The sequence below is a fragment of the Sus scrofa genome, chromosome 10 (genome assembly GCF_054392235.1).
Source record: "Sus scrofa isolate SSC_HxYL_T2T_F1_AM1 chromosome 10, Sscrofa_HxYL_maternal_Yorkshire_Landrace_v2.0, whole genome shotgun sequence".
NCBI classification, from domain to species: domain Eukaryota; kingdom Metazoa; phylum Chordata; class Mammalia; order Artiodactyla; family Suidae; genus Sus; species Sus scrofa.
Window position 1 is genome coordinate 56,765,316 of NC_139392.1, and position 16,001 is coordinate 56,781,316.

General features: G+C 45.0%; 1 protein-coding gene across 9 annotated transcripts in view; it reads right to left on the reverse strand.

The window, feature by feature from the left end:
* Positions 1 to 16,001, reverse strand: part of NTRK2 (neurotrophic receptor tyrosine kinase 2) — a 394,884-nt gene that overhangs the window by 219,739 nt on the left and 159,144 nt on the right. For 2 of the 9 annotated variants that reach the window (XM_021064650.2, XM_084979794.1), the window contains exon 13: positions 8,699 to 9,158. The exons of the other annotated variants lie outside the window; for them this stretch is intronic. In XM_021064650.2, coding sequence (XP_020920309.1) covers positions 9,121 to 9,158 — 38 coding nt within the window. In that variant the 3' untranslated portion in view covers positions 8,699 to 9,120. Of the gene's footprint in view, positions 1 to 8,698; positions 9,159 to 16,001 lie in introns of those variants that run through there. 9 annotated transcript variants of the gene reach the window in all.

A 16,001-nucleotide genomic window follows, 5' to 3' on the forward strand; every position in this document is an offset into this window, starting at 1 on the left:
TAAGAAGAATTTTAGAAAGCGTGTGCCAAGTTCACTGCCATACCTCATACTGGCAAGGCAAGATTGGCAAAGGCTTTGTGAGTGGTACGAATTACTGGGGGTGGTGGGGGATTGTTTTCTGGGACAGTGGATGCCTCTCAGGCACTTCAGTTACTCTTACACTTCTACATCTTGACAACCATAATCTCTGCTCAACTGCTAGTGCTGCTAGGAGTGACCACAGGGCATTTGCATAGCCCTGGTGGTGCCATAGGCACCTCGCTGGCCTCACCCCAGTCCAGATCCTACTCAAGGGGCCAGCGCATACCCATTGTTCTGAGCCCCAGCGCTCAGAGCTAGTCTACCTGAGTTCAAATCCTGGTGTTACCACTTGTGAGCTAAGTAACCCAGAACAAGTTCCACAATCATTTGTTCCTCAGTTTCCTAACCTTTCAAATGAGGGCAATAGTAGCATCAGGGTTGTTGAGAAAATGCCAAAGCGCTTAAAACAATGCTTGGCACACAGTTGAAAATCAATTCCTGTCAACTATGACTGCCTTGTAGATCCTATAGTAAATATCGTTTAAAATGTGTTGGGGAGTTCCCTTTGTGGCTCAACAGTTAACGAGCCTGACTAGGATCCATGAGGATTCAGGTGCAAACCCTGGCTCCCTTAGTGGGTCGGGAATCCAGCAGTGCCGTGAGCTGCAGCATAGGTCATAGATGTGGCTCAGATCTGGCATTGCTGTGGCTGTGGCCGGCAGCTACAGCTCCGATGACCCCTAGCCTGGGAATTTTCATATGCCTTGGGTGTGGCCCTAAAAAGCAAAAAAAAAAAAAAAGTGAAAAGGAAAAACAAATGTGTTAGGAAGAGTGGTAACAACAGTAAAAGTTCTTTAAATTAAGTGCCGGTAATACTTCAGTGCCACTTCCTTAAAATGACTTAAGAAGAAAGCCCAAATTACAAAGTATTTTTAGATAAATGAAATTGTATTCCTTCAAATGTGACCAATCACGTGTGGCCTGCCAGTGCTATTATGAAAAATTACCTCATGAAGCAGAACAGTTATTTGTAGCCCATTGCCTGTAAACACTTGTTTCCAAGGCTTGAGAGAACTTGAAATGAGTCTTTCCTTTCAAACAATCTCTCAGCCAGTTGGTTTGTTATTTTTATTCCTAGCCAAAGATTTTTCAAATGGAGAATTCAAGTTAAAGTCAATGGAGACCCCATTCAGATGATTAAAAATTCTGAATGAGGAGTTCCCATTATGGCGCAGTGTTAACGAATCCGACTAGGAACCATGAGGTTGCGGGTTCGATCCCTGGTCTTGCTTAGTGGGTTAAGGATCCAGTGTTGCCGTGAGCTGTGGTGTAGCTCGCAGACGCGGCTGGGGTCCCATGTTGCTGTGGCTCTGGCATAGGTCAGCGGCTTCAGCTTCGATTAGACCCCCGGCCTGGGAACTTCCATATGCCGCGGGAAGTGGCCCTAGAAAAGGCAAAAAGACAAAAAAAAAAATTCTGAATGAGTAAAAGGAGAACAAAAGTGGAAGACCATCTCTGGGATGTGACCTTCAATGCTTTGCTTCCAGAATCCTCAAACTACAGAGCATCATTCAAACTCACTGAATAATCACAATACAGGCCCAAACAAACCTTATCCTCTTATTCGATCAAAATCATGACTGGAGTTCCCACTGTGGCTCAGTGGTCATCCACCCAACTCGTATCCATGAAGATGCAGGTTCGATCCCTGGCCTCGCTCAGTGGGTTAAGGATCCGGCATTGCCAAGAGCTGTGGTGTAGGTTGCAAATGCGGCTTGGATCTCATGTTGCTGTGGCTGTGGTGCAGGTCAGCAGCCGCAGCTCCCAATTCGACCCCTAGCCTGGAAGCTTCCATGTGCCTCGGGTGTGGCCTTATACAAGCAAAAAAATTAAACCAAAAAAATCAAATCTCATGGTGATCAATGTTCAGGAATCAGCTGGGCAGAGAGAGAGAGCCAGGTGCAGACTTAAGGAGATCGAGTCCTTAAGAAGGACTCCTGAGATAGCTCCAAAGCAGACTTCTCTGCTCGGACCACATCCAGAATGGCCCAGGAAGTGACGTCCCTCTGCCTTTGGACTCTGTTACCTGCACCCACGAAATTGCTGTATGACCAATACACTCAAGCGAGTCTGTGATTCGAGGGCATTTGCTGAAGCGCACCTGAGCCCGGTGCACACCTGACTCCTTCCAAGTATTTTTATGAACCTCCCTCCCCTACGCCCAATCTCAGATCTCATTTAACTGTCTCGGGAGGCCAGGGCGGCAGGCCCCATTCCCCTTTTCCTCACCGAGGGAGGAACAAAGCGATGAAGTCACTTTCCCAAGGTCATTAAGCCTGTGAGCAGAGATGGGATTTAAACCTGCATAGTCTGAGTCCAGTGCTCACCACCTCACATTCTCCTACATCTTTCAAAGAGTAGGTGAACCTGTTCTTAGCAAATTTAGAAGAGCATGTAGAAAAAAAATCACAAGTTGCCAGCGCTAAATAGGGTCCTTGAAGAGGGTCACCATCCTTAGCTCGATAGGACATCAGGTCACATCGTTTTTCCAATCCGCACAACCTCAATTGGGAGCAAAACCCTTGCCTGAGAAAAGGAAAGCAGTGTGGGATGAAATCAGAGCTGGGAACCTTGCTTTTAGGTGCTACCCTCAAAGGGGAAAATGAGGAAAAGACAGCGTGGCCAGGCAGGAAGTGGAGACCAAAGCGATGGGAAACATGGGTACCATTGTGAACAGTTAAGAGTCAGTGGTGCCTTTTCTCCACGCCCGTTTATCTTCCTGTCTCTTCCCTCCCATGAAGCACAAGACATCATGTCCACTTCACCACAGAGTCACTCAGGATGGAGAGACAGAGCACTGAGTCTACCTCCTGCAGGACCCGAGTCACCCCAGGTTTTTAAAAGACCAAAGGACACAGGAGTTCCCATTGTGGTGCAGCAGAAACGAATCCAACTAGTATCCATGAGGATGCAGGTTCGATCCTTGGCCTCGCTCAGTGGGTTAAGGATCCAGCGTTGCTGTGAGCTATGGGGTAGGTCGCAAATGCTGCCAGGATCTCTGGTTGCTATGGCTGCGGTGTAGGCTGGCAGCTATATCTCTGATTCGACCCCTGCCTAGCCTGGGTACTTCCATATGCCGAGGGTGCAGCCCCAAATAAAGCAAAATCAAATAAAAGACCAAAGGTCTTTTCCTACAGGATATGAGTGTTTTGTTTTCTTAATCCTTTTGAACGTTGTTGTTGTTGTTGTTTAGGATTGCCTTTTAGCCAAGGAAAATATATCCCATGCCAGGATCAGGAAATCATAAATGTTTAACTCACGCTGACGGAAATGGTAAAAGTCCTTTTTAAAAAGAGATGTATTCCAGAATGTACAGTGTGTTTGGGACTCCACTCAAACTCCCAGTGACATTTATCACACTTTCTTCTAACACCTTTAGTCTTAAACACCCACCAATGACACACGGGGTGATGGTATGTGTCTGAGGAAGGGAGGGAGATACACAAGGCCCTACAGAAAATGCAAGACACATGGAGATGAATTATAAAACTTTATTGGCTTGTTAAAAAAAAATGTATGAATTCAGCAAGTACATTTATGGTCTATCCACATTGTTAACACAGCACTTAAAAATAAAATAAAAAAACGATTATCCACTATTTACAGGAAATGTGAAAAAAAAAATGACTTAAGACCTGGAACATAATTGGAAAAAAAACAAAACAAAACAAAACACAGGGCATAAGAATGATTCACAGACGGCCTATATGGATTACAGCAAATGCATCTGAACGCAACATGAGTGAAACCCAAGGATTTGTCTTTCTCTGGAGTCTCTTGTTATTTTTTTCTTTTTTTTCCTTTTCAGCTCTGTTGAGGTATAATCAACAAAGGAAATTGCAAGCTATTTAAAATGTATAATGTGATGATTTGACACACTTGTACACTGTGAATAGAATCTCTGGCTATTTTATACTTGTCTCTAGAAGCTCCGTTCCTAAGTAGACTGTTTTAAAATAAAGGTGGTGAAAGTCTCGTTCTTTTCTTTGCCTCCCACACACTTCTTTTCCCATGAAAACTAAGACTCCTGACACGGCCGATGTCAACCCATCTCAGGCACTCACGAATGGCCAGCCCAGGGCTCTGAGCCACATTAGTATGAATTAAACTCAGGAGGCTCTCACTGTCAGAATCAGAAGGCTGGGAGTTTCTTTTGTCCCTGAAGACCCAAACAAAGACACGGGCTAACGTGAGTTGAAAACTGCCTTCTGCGACAACTGTTTTCATCTCACTTTCTGGATCGGGAATTCTGTTCACTTGATTCGGCCTGGCAGCACCCCGCAGAAAATTATTCTGTGCTCTCTCCCAGAGGGTCTTTAACCTTCCCAGGTGCCCTTGAACAACCCTGACGTGGTGTGCAGGCGCTGTAGGTGTGTGAACACAGCAGAAGCATTTAATAGAATGACTGCTTCTGTTCCAGTTTCTTGGGAGTCCAATTGGCTAAGTGGTATAAGCCCCGACCGGGGCGGGGAGGGGGGGTGGGCTCCACCCACCTTGACCAGACAGAAATGGCACAGCCAATGTGGCTGGATGCAGCAACCCTGTGAAGCCCCTGGATTTTACAGAATCCGTCTATATCTCGATAACTAGAGTATGGATAGAAGAAGAGGAAAGGGGAGTGGGAGGAAATTAGATGAAAAGCAAGGGAGGGGTTATAGACAGAAAGCACTAGAGCAGATGAAAGCATACACATCATCCATTCTCACGTGCAGGGAGAGAAAGAGTTAGTACCAGTCCCAGTTAGTATTTTAATTCCATTTTGCAGTGGAAAAACAAACCAAAGCAAAACAAACAAACAACAACAACAACAGAACAACAAAACCAGTGTGTGCAAAGCAACCTAATAAAGCAAATAAAAATAAACCCCCAGTTTGTCATGGAGTCAATTTAGAATGCTAGAGTGAGAGAAAAAAGTTAGGGATTTTAAGAGAATCAAGGGGAAAAAAAAAAAAAGAGTGAGAAAAAGCCTCCATTATGCTGGTCCTCACCCTTGGCAGTGACCTGAATTCCTGCCTGTAGTCCTTGAGCTGTTTATTCCCCCAACTGCTGAATACTGGCGGTCTCTACTCTGTCTGAAGGGGAGCTGTAAGCCCCCCACCGCTCTGGGTGTAATTCAGGATTCCTTGCAGAGTTTGGCGCCAAAAGCGACTCTCTGGGTTCTGCACTGCAGGGCTGGGGCTGGGACTGTTCTGTCTCCTCTCTGCTGCCTACTCTTGGAAAGAAGCCTCAGTGGGTCCACGTGAAACCAGTCCCTGCTGGAGCCCAGGAGGGCAAACCGTTGCATCAGCTGTCTATAAAATACGTGGGGATTCATTTTTCCTGCTGCAAGATGGACCTTCTTTGGCTTCAGATGGATGGATCCTGTGATGACAGTGGGAGTTTCTCTCAGCTGCCTTGGAAGGTCTAGTGGGACCCAATTCAAGATAAAAAGGCCAGGATCACGCCTCTTGAAGATGGCACGTGTGTTTATTTACCAATGGCCATATCAGTATGGGTTTTTTTTGTTTCTTAACTTACTTAATTTTACTTTTTTTTTGTTTTAATTGTGGTTGATTTACTATGTTGTGCCAATTTCTGCAGTACTGCAAAGTGACCCCTGTCTGTATCAGTATGTTGAGGACACCTATGACCTGGGGCTGTGTGCTTTGTCATCTGAGGTGGACAAAGCAACACAGACACTGGTGAAAAGAAAGTCGCATCCAACAAAAGAGGAGTAGGACACACTCTCTTGACTCTGGCCACATGGAAGTGACCCCATGAGGCAGGGGGGTGGGGGTGGGGAGAGTTCCCAGGCAGGGTGGGTGTGAGAGTCAGGGTCCCAGCTAGCAGACTCACAGGAGAGCCCCATACTAAGGGACAGGCTGCAGATCCCCAGGTCGCTGAACTCAGGGGTAGTGACACTCACCAAGCGTGTTGGCCAAGGCAGGAGAGCAGGACATGGTGAGAGAACAAAGATCTTGCTTGAAGACGAAAGTAACAAACTGGCAGCCCACAGACATGTTGTGTTGGCCTACATACCGTTTTAAAAATAACTGAGCTCGACTTTTTTAAAAATAGGGACATTTCACAGAAAAATTCAGGTTTCAAGTTTCTCTTAAAGAAGCCCAAGGTTTGGAAAATCTGAGCCCACATTCCTGGGAGGCACGGGTTGCCTGGGCCCGGGGGATAGCTGTCCCTTTGCAGGGGAGGGTGTTCACTCGCCGGGCCCACGTTGTTCATTTAGGACACCTGCCTGGCATTGAAATGCTGCGTCCCTGTTGGAGGGTGACAGACTTGATTACAGCAGAATTGCCACCTCTCCCTCCGGAGGGCTGCACTTTCCAGCCCTTGAGGAGGCTGGAAAAAGATTTCTTAAAGGGGCCATCAAAAGCAAAGGATGAGGAGTTCCCCGTCGTGGCTCAGTGGTTAATGAATCCGACTAGGAACCATGAGGTTTGAAGGTTCGATCCCTGGCCTCGCTCAGTGAGTTAAGGATCTGGCGTTGCCATGAGCTGTTGTGTAGGCTACAGACGAGGCTCAGATCCCGCGTTGCTGTGGCTGTGGCAAAGGCTGGAGGCTACAGCTCTGATTCAACCCCTAGCCAGGAACCTCCATATGCCATGGGTGCGGCCCTAGAAAAGACAAAAAGACAAAAATAAAAGCAAAGGATGAGAGGAGCAGTCTGGAGCATAGAAATGAGACACCAGATTACTGATTGAGGTCTTCAGGGATTAACAACTGAAGAGCAGAGAACACAAGACCATCCAAAACCATTTTCTCATAGCCTGCTGTTTTCATGGTTCTCTAGATGTCAACCACTCCTTGACAGATTCAATTGCCTTATCTGTCCACTTTTCTCCCTTTAAACACAAAAATCTAGCCTGCAACTCTTTGAGCTGTTCAGTACCAATATCCCTTTTTTTTTTTTTTTTTTTTTTTTAAACATTTTCTTGTAGGATCTGGGATACTTATAAAATAGTCCTGAAACAGTTCATTGCCTTTTTATGGCTCTAGGGAAAAGCACTGAAGCTTTTAAGAAAAATGTAGCAAATGGCCAAGATTTAAGAACCCTGGCCTCGGCAGGGCTCTCAGTTTGAATTTCATTTTGCTTTCAGGGGCCAGGATTTCAGCAATTAGCTGGCCTTTGTGTAAATCAACACCTTTGAGAAAGATCAAAATCTAAGTAGCGACAGGAACTGTCATTCAGCAGCAACAAGAAAAAGGGAAAATCCAGAGAATATTCAGACCTTCCTAGGCCAAGGGTCAGCTGCCCTCACACTCAAATATCTTTTGGGAAAGACAAGTTCTGAGAAGAGAACTTTATCCTTTGGAGAAACTGCACCTCTTTCGGGCATGGGTATAGACGGCTCAATCCAGTGCTGTAATCCATAGGCCTCTGTGAAATGTCTGCATCAAGCAATAACATATTTAGTGGCTAAAGTAAAAGATACAGTATAAAATATTCACCAGGGATCATCTTTTGCTCTCAAGTGGGGGCCTAAAAAGGATCCTGGTTGATGAAGATTAATGCCTTGGTTACACAGGATTCAAAACATTTCCAAACATGATGGACTAGTTTAAAAAAATCTAGAAAACCTTAAAGCTGAACTGCAAAACTTGAGTAACTATTTCCCCCCCCCCCCCCCCCCCCCCCCGCCAAAGGCTTTTTAAAAACGTCTGTTAAGTTTCCATCTCAGCCACAGCATCTATGTGCAGGCGTTATGAAGAGTCTGAGCCGACTGCGTTTTCAAACAATTGCTCCAAGCCCGGCTCTGAAGTTCCCCTAATGAGAAAGGTGCAAAGCGGAGCAGGGTCAGCCCAGCCTCTCTTCAGGACAGGGATCCTGCTCGCAAAGGCCACTGTGATGGCCGAGGGCGTGTCACAGGTGTCCTCGGGAAGAGTCAGGCAGGATGCTGTCGCTTTAAGGCTGCCCTCTCAGCACTGAAGCTGGACATCACAAAGCATATTTTCACGAGCGACCTGCCACCTCTGGGCTCCTGGGGTCAGGAAAAGCTGTCCGGCCCAGGAAAACCCAGCGGGAGCCTCGTATGTTGTAGGGGGACTACCCTTCTTAGACTCTCCTCTCTTGCTCACAGCAGGCCAGCCATTCTGCTCACAGGCCTTTGCAGAGTAGAAAAGCTACAGTTCTGTCATGGGAACAGCATGAGAGGCCATGGCCTCTTCACTCGGCAAACTTCTAAAAGGCAGGTGGTGGCAGAGGTCAAAGAAAAGGACATATGCACCGTATGTATATAGTTCTCTCTTTTCGTTGTTCGGAAACAGACTGTGCGAAACCTGAATCCCTAGCCCCTCATCAAATGGTTTCTTTTTTTTTTTTTTTCCGTTTCCTCTTTGTTTTGTTTTGTTTTTTTTTTTTTTTTGGCCTGCTGATCAACGTAAGGACATCGTGATGACTCTGGACCTTCATGGCCAGCGAAGGAAAGACCCGCACAGTGGCATCCACGAGTTCCCACGGCAACAGCGTATATGCCCTTAACGCTTTTAGTCACTGTGTTCTAGGTGGGAAAGGGGACCTTTCTGAATTCAGTAGCGATTAAACGGTAGCAGTGAGAAAGCTAAAATTTGTGTTCAGTGGATATTAGACTATGTTTAGTGTGTACTTATACCTGCCCCTACATTTTTTTTTTTTTTAACTTTGCAGTTCACCTTTAATACACAGAAAACAATGAAAAGCAACATATTTCCAGGATGGTCAAACTGTACACTTTTCGGAAGAGAAACACAATCCGGTGGCATTTCATTTCAACTTTGCATGTGAACGATTGTAAGATCAAAAGAGAAGTATTAAAATGTTTTCTTGAGTTTCTGCTTAGCTGCCTGTGAGCTGAGTCTGCCTTGGTGGCCCCTGTTCACAGCTCACAGCACCTGCAGGCTTCGAGCAGTACCTCCTGCAAACACCACCCACCTCTAGCAGAAAACCCCAGAGAAATGGCCTGTCCCGGGCGGGAGAAACCACGCCAGCCCCAAGAGTCCAGCTTACAAGGCAGCATCAACCAACAAGCACCACAGCCCCCTTCTCTGTCTTTTCCTTTATTTCAGTTACCCATCCAGTGGGATCTTATGAAACAAAACAAAACCTAAAAGAAACACAAAATAAAACATAAGTCATGCTCAAAAGAAAAATCAATGGACATAAACATGCAAATAACAATCACTTTTAAAAGAACATAATAAATAAACATCAAAATTAAGACACCACATGGAATATGCTTGAAAATGTAATAACAAAACAGAAATCGGGAGACAACGGGAGCCTCATTATTGAGCAACTTCCTTGTTTTGTTTTTTGGCTTTTTTTTTTTTTTTTTTTTTTTTTTGCTTTTTAGGGCCGCACCTGAGGCATATGGAGGTTCCCAGCCTAGGGGTTGAATCAGAGCTACAGCTGCCAGCCACAGCCACAGCCACAGCCACAGCAACTCGGGATCCGAGCTGCATCTGCAACCTACACCATAGCTCACGGCAATGCCAGATCCTTAACCCACTAAGCAAGGCCAGGGATCAAACCTGTAACCTTATGGTTCTTAGTCAGATTTATTTCCGCTGTGCCATGATAGAACTCCCTGAGCAACTTCGTTTTAAACTTAAAACTGATGTTACGTGGCCCATACGATAGAGGAAAGAATCGCAAAGGATTTCTGAACCCAGCTCCACCCACAACTGTATCCGATGATTACATCTTGATTTGAGGAGGGGACATCTGTGCACAATGTAAAATGACCCCTGGATAGTTTGTATATATAAGGAAAGAAATAGAATTTAACCACAAATATCTACCTAAATCCTAATTTTCTTTTGCCACCTATATAGCCAAATTATTCCTAAAATAACTGATTAACTACTCAGCCTGATCAGACAACTGGTTGGCTTTCACTGGTGAAGTGCTAAGCCACACAAAGATGTATATTATTTTTCCAGAATCCTACTATTAAATAATTAACTTGGAGTTCCCACTGAGGTGCAGCAGAAACGAACCCGACTAGTATCCAGGAGGACGCAGGTTCATTCCCTAGCCTTGCTCAGTGGGTTAAGGATCCGGTGTTGTCATGAGCATAGGTCACATACAAGGCTTAGATCTGGCATTGCTGTGGTTGTGGTGTAGACAGGCAGCTGCAGCTCTGGTTTGATCCCTAGCCTAGGAACTTCCATATGCCATGAGTGCGGCCCTAAAAAAAATAAATAAAAAATAAAAGCAAAAAAAATTGACTGCCTAAGTTTTATTAAGTACCATACCATACTATACATATGATAAATATGTAGTATTCATTGTATAACACATGATATATATAGCACACAACGTGCACTATATTGTATGTATACTATTACATACACAATATGACATATATAGTACCTATAATGTTTAAAACATATAAAATACTTAATATCAATTAATTCTGCAAACATTTACTGAGCACTGACCAAATAGCAGACACTATAATACACGATAAATGAAAATGAAAAAAAAAAAGAAAGAAAATAGAGTTCTTTGACCTCAAATAGTTCATAGACCATAGATGCAGAATAGGTAATAGCTAATCAACTTCCAGCTGGACTGTCTTCTAAGTGCTCCATCCAAATCAGCTCTTTTAATATCACAATTCTATGAGACAGATTCTATCATTGTACCATCTTTACTGGTGAGAAAACTGAGGCCCAGAGAGTGAAGCAGCTCAGCTCAAGGTCCAATAACAGTATGGAGCTCAGATTCTGACCCAAGACCTCTGATGCCGTGGCCACCCTGCCATGTCCTTGTGCAGGGGGTCCAAACTCTCTCCGAACTTACCCATGAAAACCCAGCAGGAACAGGGCAGGCTCTATGACAGAGAGTTCCGAGCATAATTTGCAGGAACCTTCATCAGATTGATAAGTGACACAATAGATGGCGTCATAGTAGGACCCCCCCCAAAAACATTTCCGAGGGTTTTTCAAGTTCAACTGTGGGAGACGCGTCTAAACCCAACCCTCCAGACTCTTCGATCTTCCTCAACCTGGTGTCTGGTCTGCCAAGTGCTGGTGTCATCTGCCTCCAGAGCTGTAATTACCACCAGCAATCTGTATCATCCTTTACAACAACACAAAGAGTCTATGGAGCTTAATTTCCATGGCATTTCTCTCTCCTGCCCTTCCAAGTTCTCAGGAAAAGAACGGGGAACAGATGCCAAATATCGTTTATGGATTTAATCACCCACAAAACACCAAGAATTTAGGAAGAACACAGTGGTGCTATGAGGTCTCCTGCATATCTGTCTCAAGCCTCTTGCTACAAGTTCAGCCTCCAGGCAAACACACACAGGGCTAGTTTAAGAGCACACCTTGGCGAGGAGCTGGAAGACGCCAAACGAACTAACCAAACACCTCCGCTACGCTTTCAGGTTTTAAGAGGGTGGATCGCAAGTTCCTTCCCACTGAAACAAGAGGATTAATATGAGGATGTCAAGTTTGCCAATAAAAACAGGAAAAACTTGGTGATACAAATAGAAGACATCACCCCCAAACAAAAAAGATGTGTTGATTCAATATACCAGTTTCTCTGCCCATTCAATTTTGAAGGGTTTATTGGATTAAAATAACAGAACAGATGAAACTGCTGATGCAAACCTTATTTCCACAGGCTTTATGGCACAAGAACTCAAAGAGTTTACTGATGTCAGTGCTTGATCAGAATCAGGCCCCTCTTCCTTTGCTTCTATTTGCCACTTTCCTCTGCCATTCCTTCCTCGACCCCCGCCCCCCAAATACGGCTCTTTCATCATTACACTTGGGAGACACAATTTGCTTGGCTAAATGCAAACCCTTTGGACTCATCCCCATTCGCTCAGCCTGCAAGAGCATTTGCCCCCATTTAAGTTGATGCCCTGTCCCTCTTCAACCTTCTTTCGCTTTGCCTTTTGTGATGCATCCTTCTCAAGAACATAGACCTCAGCTCCACCCACGCCTGCGATAAAAGCAAGTGGAAGCCACCCTGAAAAACACACTTGATGTCTTTCTTGAGGAAAGAGCCAGCTTGTTCCAGTGATAAGGGACACCCAGTGTCTGCATTGAAGCCATCACTTACACAACCCCCTTCCCTCCAGAAGGCCTCATCTCCACACCCTTGATCTTGACATACTGTTGATACCCTTAAGAGACGCCACCATCTAGTGAAAAATTAGTCTGATTTAAAGACGACAATTTATAAGGAAATGCCACCCAGTGCCTTGTTGTTTCCAAGCAGCTGATAGTAAAATTCAATTAGGACCCCAACTTACCCACCAGGATCCTACAACTTGTGTCCCCCCCACGTTATAAGAAACTCACAAAAGGGGCCACAAAAATGATATAAAACAATAGACGATTATTTTCTCCTAGTGAGGGGGAAAGTTTTTAGACCACAACAAATGGCTGAACATCTTGTGGGTTTAGCAGCCAAACGAGCTGTCTAGCTTCGGAGCCTGAAATATAGATATTTTGACAATGTGACATTCCCAGGCATTTGCAGAATTCCGATGGTGCGCGGCAGTTATCTCGAAAACAGTTCCTTTATCAAAAACAACTCTAGAGAAATTCTGTCACCACTGCTTACACTAGCTGAGCTAAATAAGAACGAGCAAGAAGCAGGTGCTGAAGGAGCAATGTGATGGAAAGTTGAAAGCAGAGAAGAAAAAAACCCAGATGTGTCCTGAACCTTGGTCTCTGCTATTTGCTGATTCCGGATCTGCTCTGGACCTCTTCAAAGGGAAGGACTGGTTGGGGCTGAAGGTCAGTGGAGCTCTGTGCTTTTTTTACCACCCTCGGGCTTCCAACCCCTTTAGATTTCTTTACATTCAAACAGGCACACATTTTCCTCCTATTACTCAGAAGCAATCAGCCAGAAAATGGCAAGGATCTGAAGTACATTTAAATTAACAGCAATTTATCTGGAGCAAAAAGGAAAACTGCTGAGTCGATAGGAAGCGAGAGGGAGCGGAAGAAAAATGCAGCTGCTATCTAAAAAAGCAAATTTTATCACATTTGTCATTGGAGAGATCCTATAGAAAACTGCCGGCTTGGGCGTCTGCGGGGTATGGTGCCACTTTGGAGACAGAATGATGGCTAGCTGGGATGTCAGCAGAGCAGTTTACCTTCATCGGAAAGCAGAGAAAATGCTCCCAGAGCCTTCTAGAAAATGTTTAATGGGCAAAATCCTAGAATAAACTCCTGTGCTATCATAGTATTAGGTGCCTAGAAAGTGGTGAAGGCAAATGCTTTCCTTCACAAACTAGACGCTTTATTTCAAACCCTGGGCTTAAACCTGGATTGTCCTAAGGTGACATCCATGGACCATTTAGTACTTGCTGGTGGTTGGCATCGACCTTCCCTCGCTGGTCCACCTTTTCAATTTTATTTTACAGGTGACTCACTCAACCCACACAGCCTCTGGGATACGTCCAAGGTCACTTGGGGACAGTGAAAGCTGAAATCGAAACTCAGAACCTCTGGACAGTTGGTCCGTCCATCTTTTCAAATGGTACCACTTTCGCAAAGAACAGAAATTGCCCCAAAGGTAATTTAGGTCCTGGTACTTTCTTCTCTGCACTTAATCCAAAAGTTGCTTAACCATCCTTCAAACATCCTTTTGCTCCCCAAGGATGTTCTTTGCCTACACACCATCATCCCTCTGAAGACCTCTGTCCACCAAGCAAGTTCTCCTTATAGAAGCCCTTACCATTTGGGGGAGGAGGGGCACACCCACGCCATATGGAAGTTCCCAGGCTAGGAATCAAATTGGAGCCACTGCTGCCAGCCTACACCACAGCCACAGCAATGCCAGATCTGAGCCGCATCTGTGACCTATACGACAGCTCACAGCAACACCAGATACTTAACCCACTGAGCAAGGCCAGGGATTGAACCCACATGCTCATGGATACTAGTTGGGTTCTTAACCAGCTGAGCCACAACGGGACTTCCAGCCTTCACCATTCTTAGGTCCAAGGCAAAAGCTGTCCCCTATGAGTATTTAGTTTACTCTCTTTAACTTCTGTAGCATTCTATTAATTCACATATCCTTCTTTTGTACTTTTGCTAAACTAATATATCTTTTCTGCTTACTTCCTGCATCCCAGAATCGAAACCACAGAGACAGCCTGTCTTGCATCTCCTACGCCCTATGCTGCCTCACACAATACCAAGTCCGAATGCATTTTCAGTTTTGCATAGTCATGTCTAAACTCTGAGTTTTATCAGAGAATTTCAATGGGCTTGATAACAGAACAAAAATGGAGGAGAGGGGAGGAGGCAATCCAATGCCACTGCAGGATTCACTGCTTCCCATTGGCAACTGGGTTAATCAAATCGCTTTGAAGCTTCCTGTACCAAAATCACATGTTTGGTCAGCAGTACCCTGAAGGGTGCAGAGTTAGACACCAGAAAAACCTGTGGGTGCCTCCTAAAGCGTTTGAAGCTCCTGGGGGAAACGTGTTAGACTTAGTTCATGCTAATTCTCATGAGGATCCAAATTAGGGAGTGTGGGACTGGGACCAAGGAAGCTCTTGTCCATTTGTCAGCTGGAGATGAAAACCTAAAGTCAATGGCTGAGGATGGTCAGTGAGGCTTTCAAAGCTCCAATTTGACTTTGCAAAATGAAGTTTAGTGATGAGCTGAAACTTAAAGCAAGAAACACAAAGTTCTTGGCAAAGCCCGTAGGTGCAAGGAAAGCCAAAGCTATTGCACAATGAAAATTCAATGAGTCCAAGGAGGATGTGATCTGATCAGCAGCGCCTGATGAAAAGTGTCCAAGGGCCCAACCACTGCGTGTCAGAGGCTTCACTAGGAGTGGGAGCTCATCCAAAGACTGAGGCCATTGTCTCTACCTATGAAGTGACCTAAAATGCTATGAGCAGAGTAGGGGAAAACAGGTGGAGCTTGTGGTTTGAGAGGCATCAACATACTCAGAAGGTTTCTCACTGCAACCACATGGAGATACCCAAGTTCATCTGCTGTTCTCCGGCAGGTGTGTCTTGCCTTCCGGCTTACTACAATAAACTTGAAGAGAGGTACCTTATTGCAAAATCTATAGGGCACGTGGAATGGCATCTTCTTAATAACATTGTTTCACAATTCTCAAACCAGAGAGGCTTACCAATGACTCAAACATTCAGTACGTAAGAATGGCGTTATCAATTTTATGACAGAAGACTGTGTACTTGCTGCTGCCAATACACATTTGTGTCTAGATTTGTTTTTGCCAAAATACTCCAGCCAGTGATTCTTCTTAGTATATGAAGCCAGTATACTACAATCTAATGTCAAAGAGGAGACAAAGGGCAGAAACCTTTTGCTCAATTAACCTGTAACTACAGAAACCTGCAAGAACCTCAAATATACGCAAAGGAAGATGCTGGGCTCTGCTCAATAGCAGGTGAAACCCACAGACCAAAATGGGTCTGAAGATAAATTTCTAGAAAAGTAAATAAGGCAGAAAACAAGCAAGAGAAAACAAATGATGTGGGTCAACCAGAGCCAGTCTGATGATGGTGATGGTGGTGGTGGTGGTGGTGGTGGTGATGATGGTGGTGATGGTGGTGACAGTGGTGGCAATGATGATGATGGTGGTAGAGATGATGGTGGTGATGGTGGTAGCAGTGGTGGCAATGATGATGGTGGTGGTAGAGATGATGCTGGTGATGGTGGTAATGATGGTGGCAGTGGCAGTAATGAAATGGTGGTGGTGTAGATGATGCTGGTAGGCTGATGGTGCTGATGGTGGTGGTCATGATATTACTGGAAGGGGTGATGGTGGTGATGACGATGACAGTGGTGATAATGAAAATGAAAGCAAGAGAGGGAAGGAGGAAGAGCAGGAAGAAGAAGCCTCAAAGGAAAAGCAGTTATCGCTGATGCACCTGGACACCACAAGCGTGTAAAGAAAGGGACCCCAATTATTGGACAATGAATATAGAGAT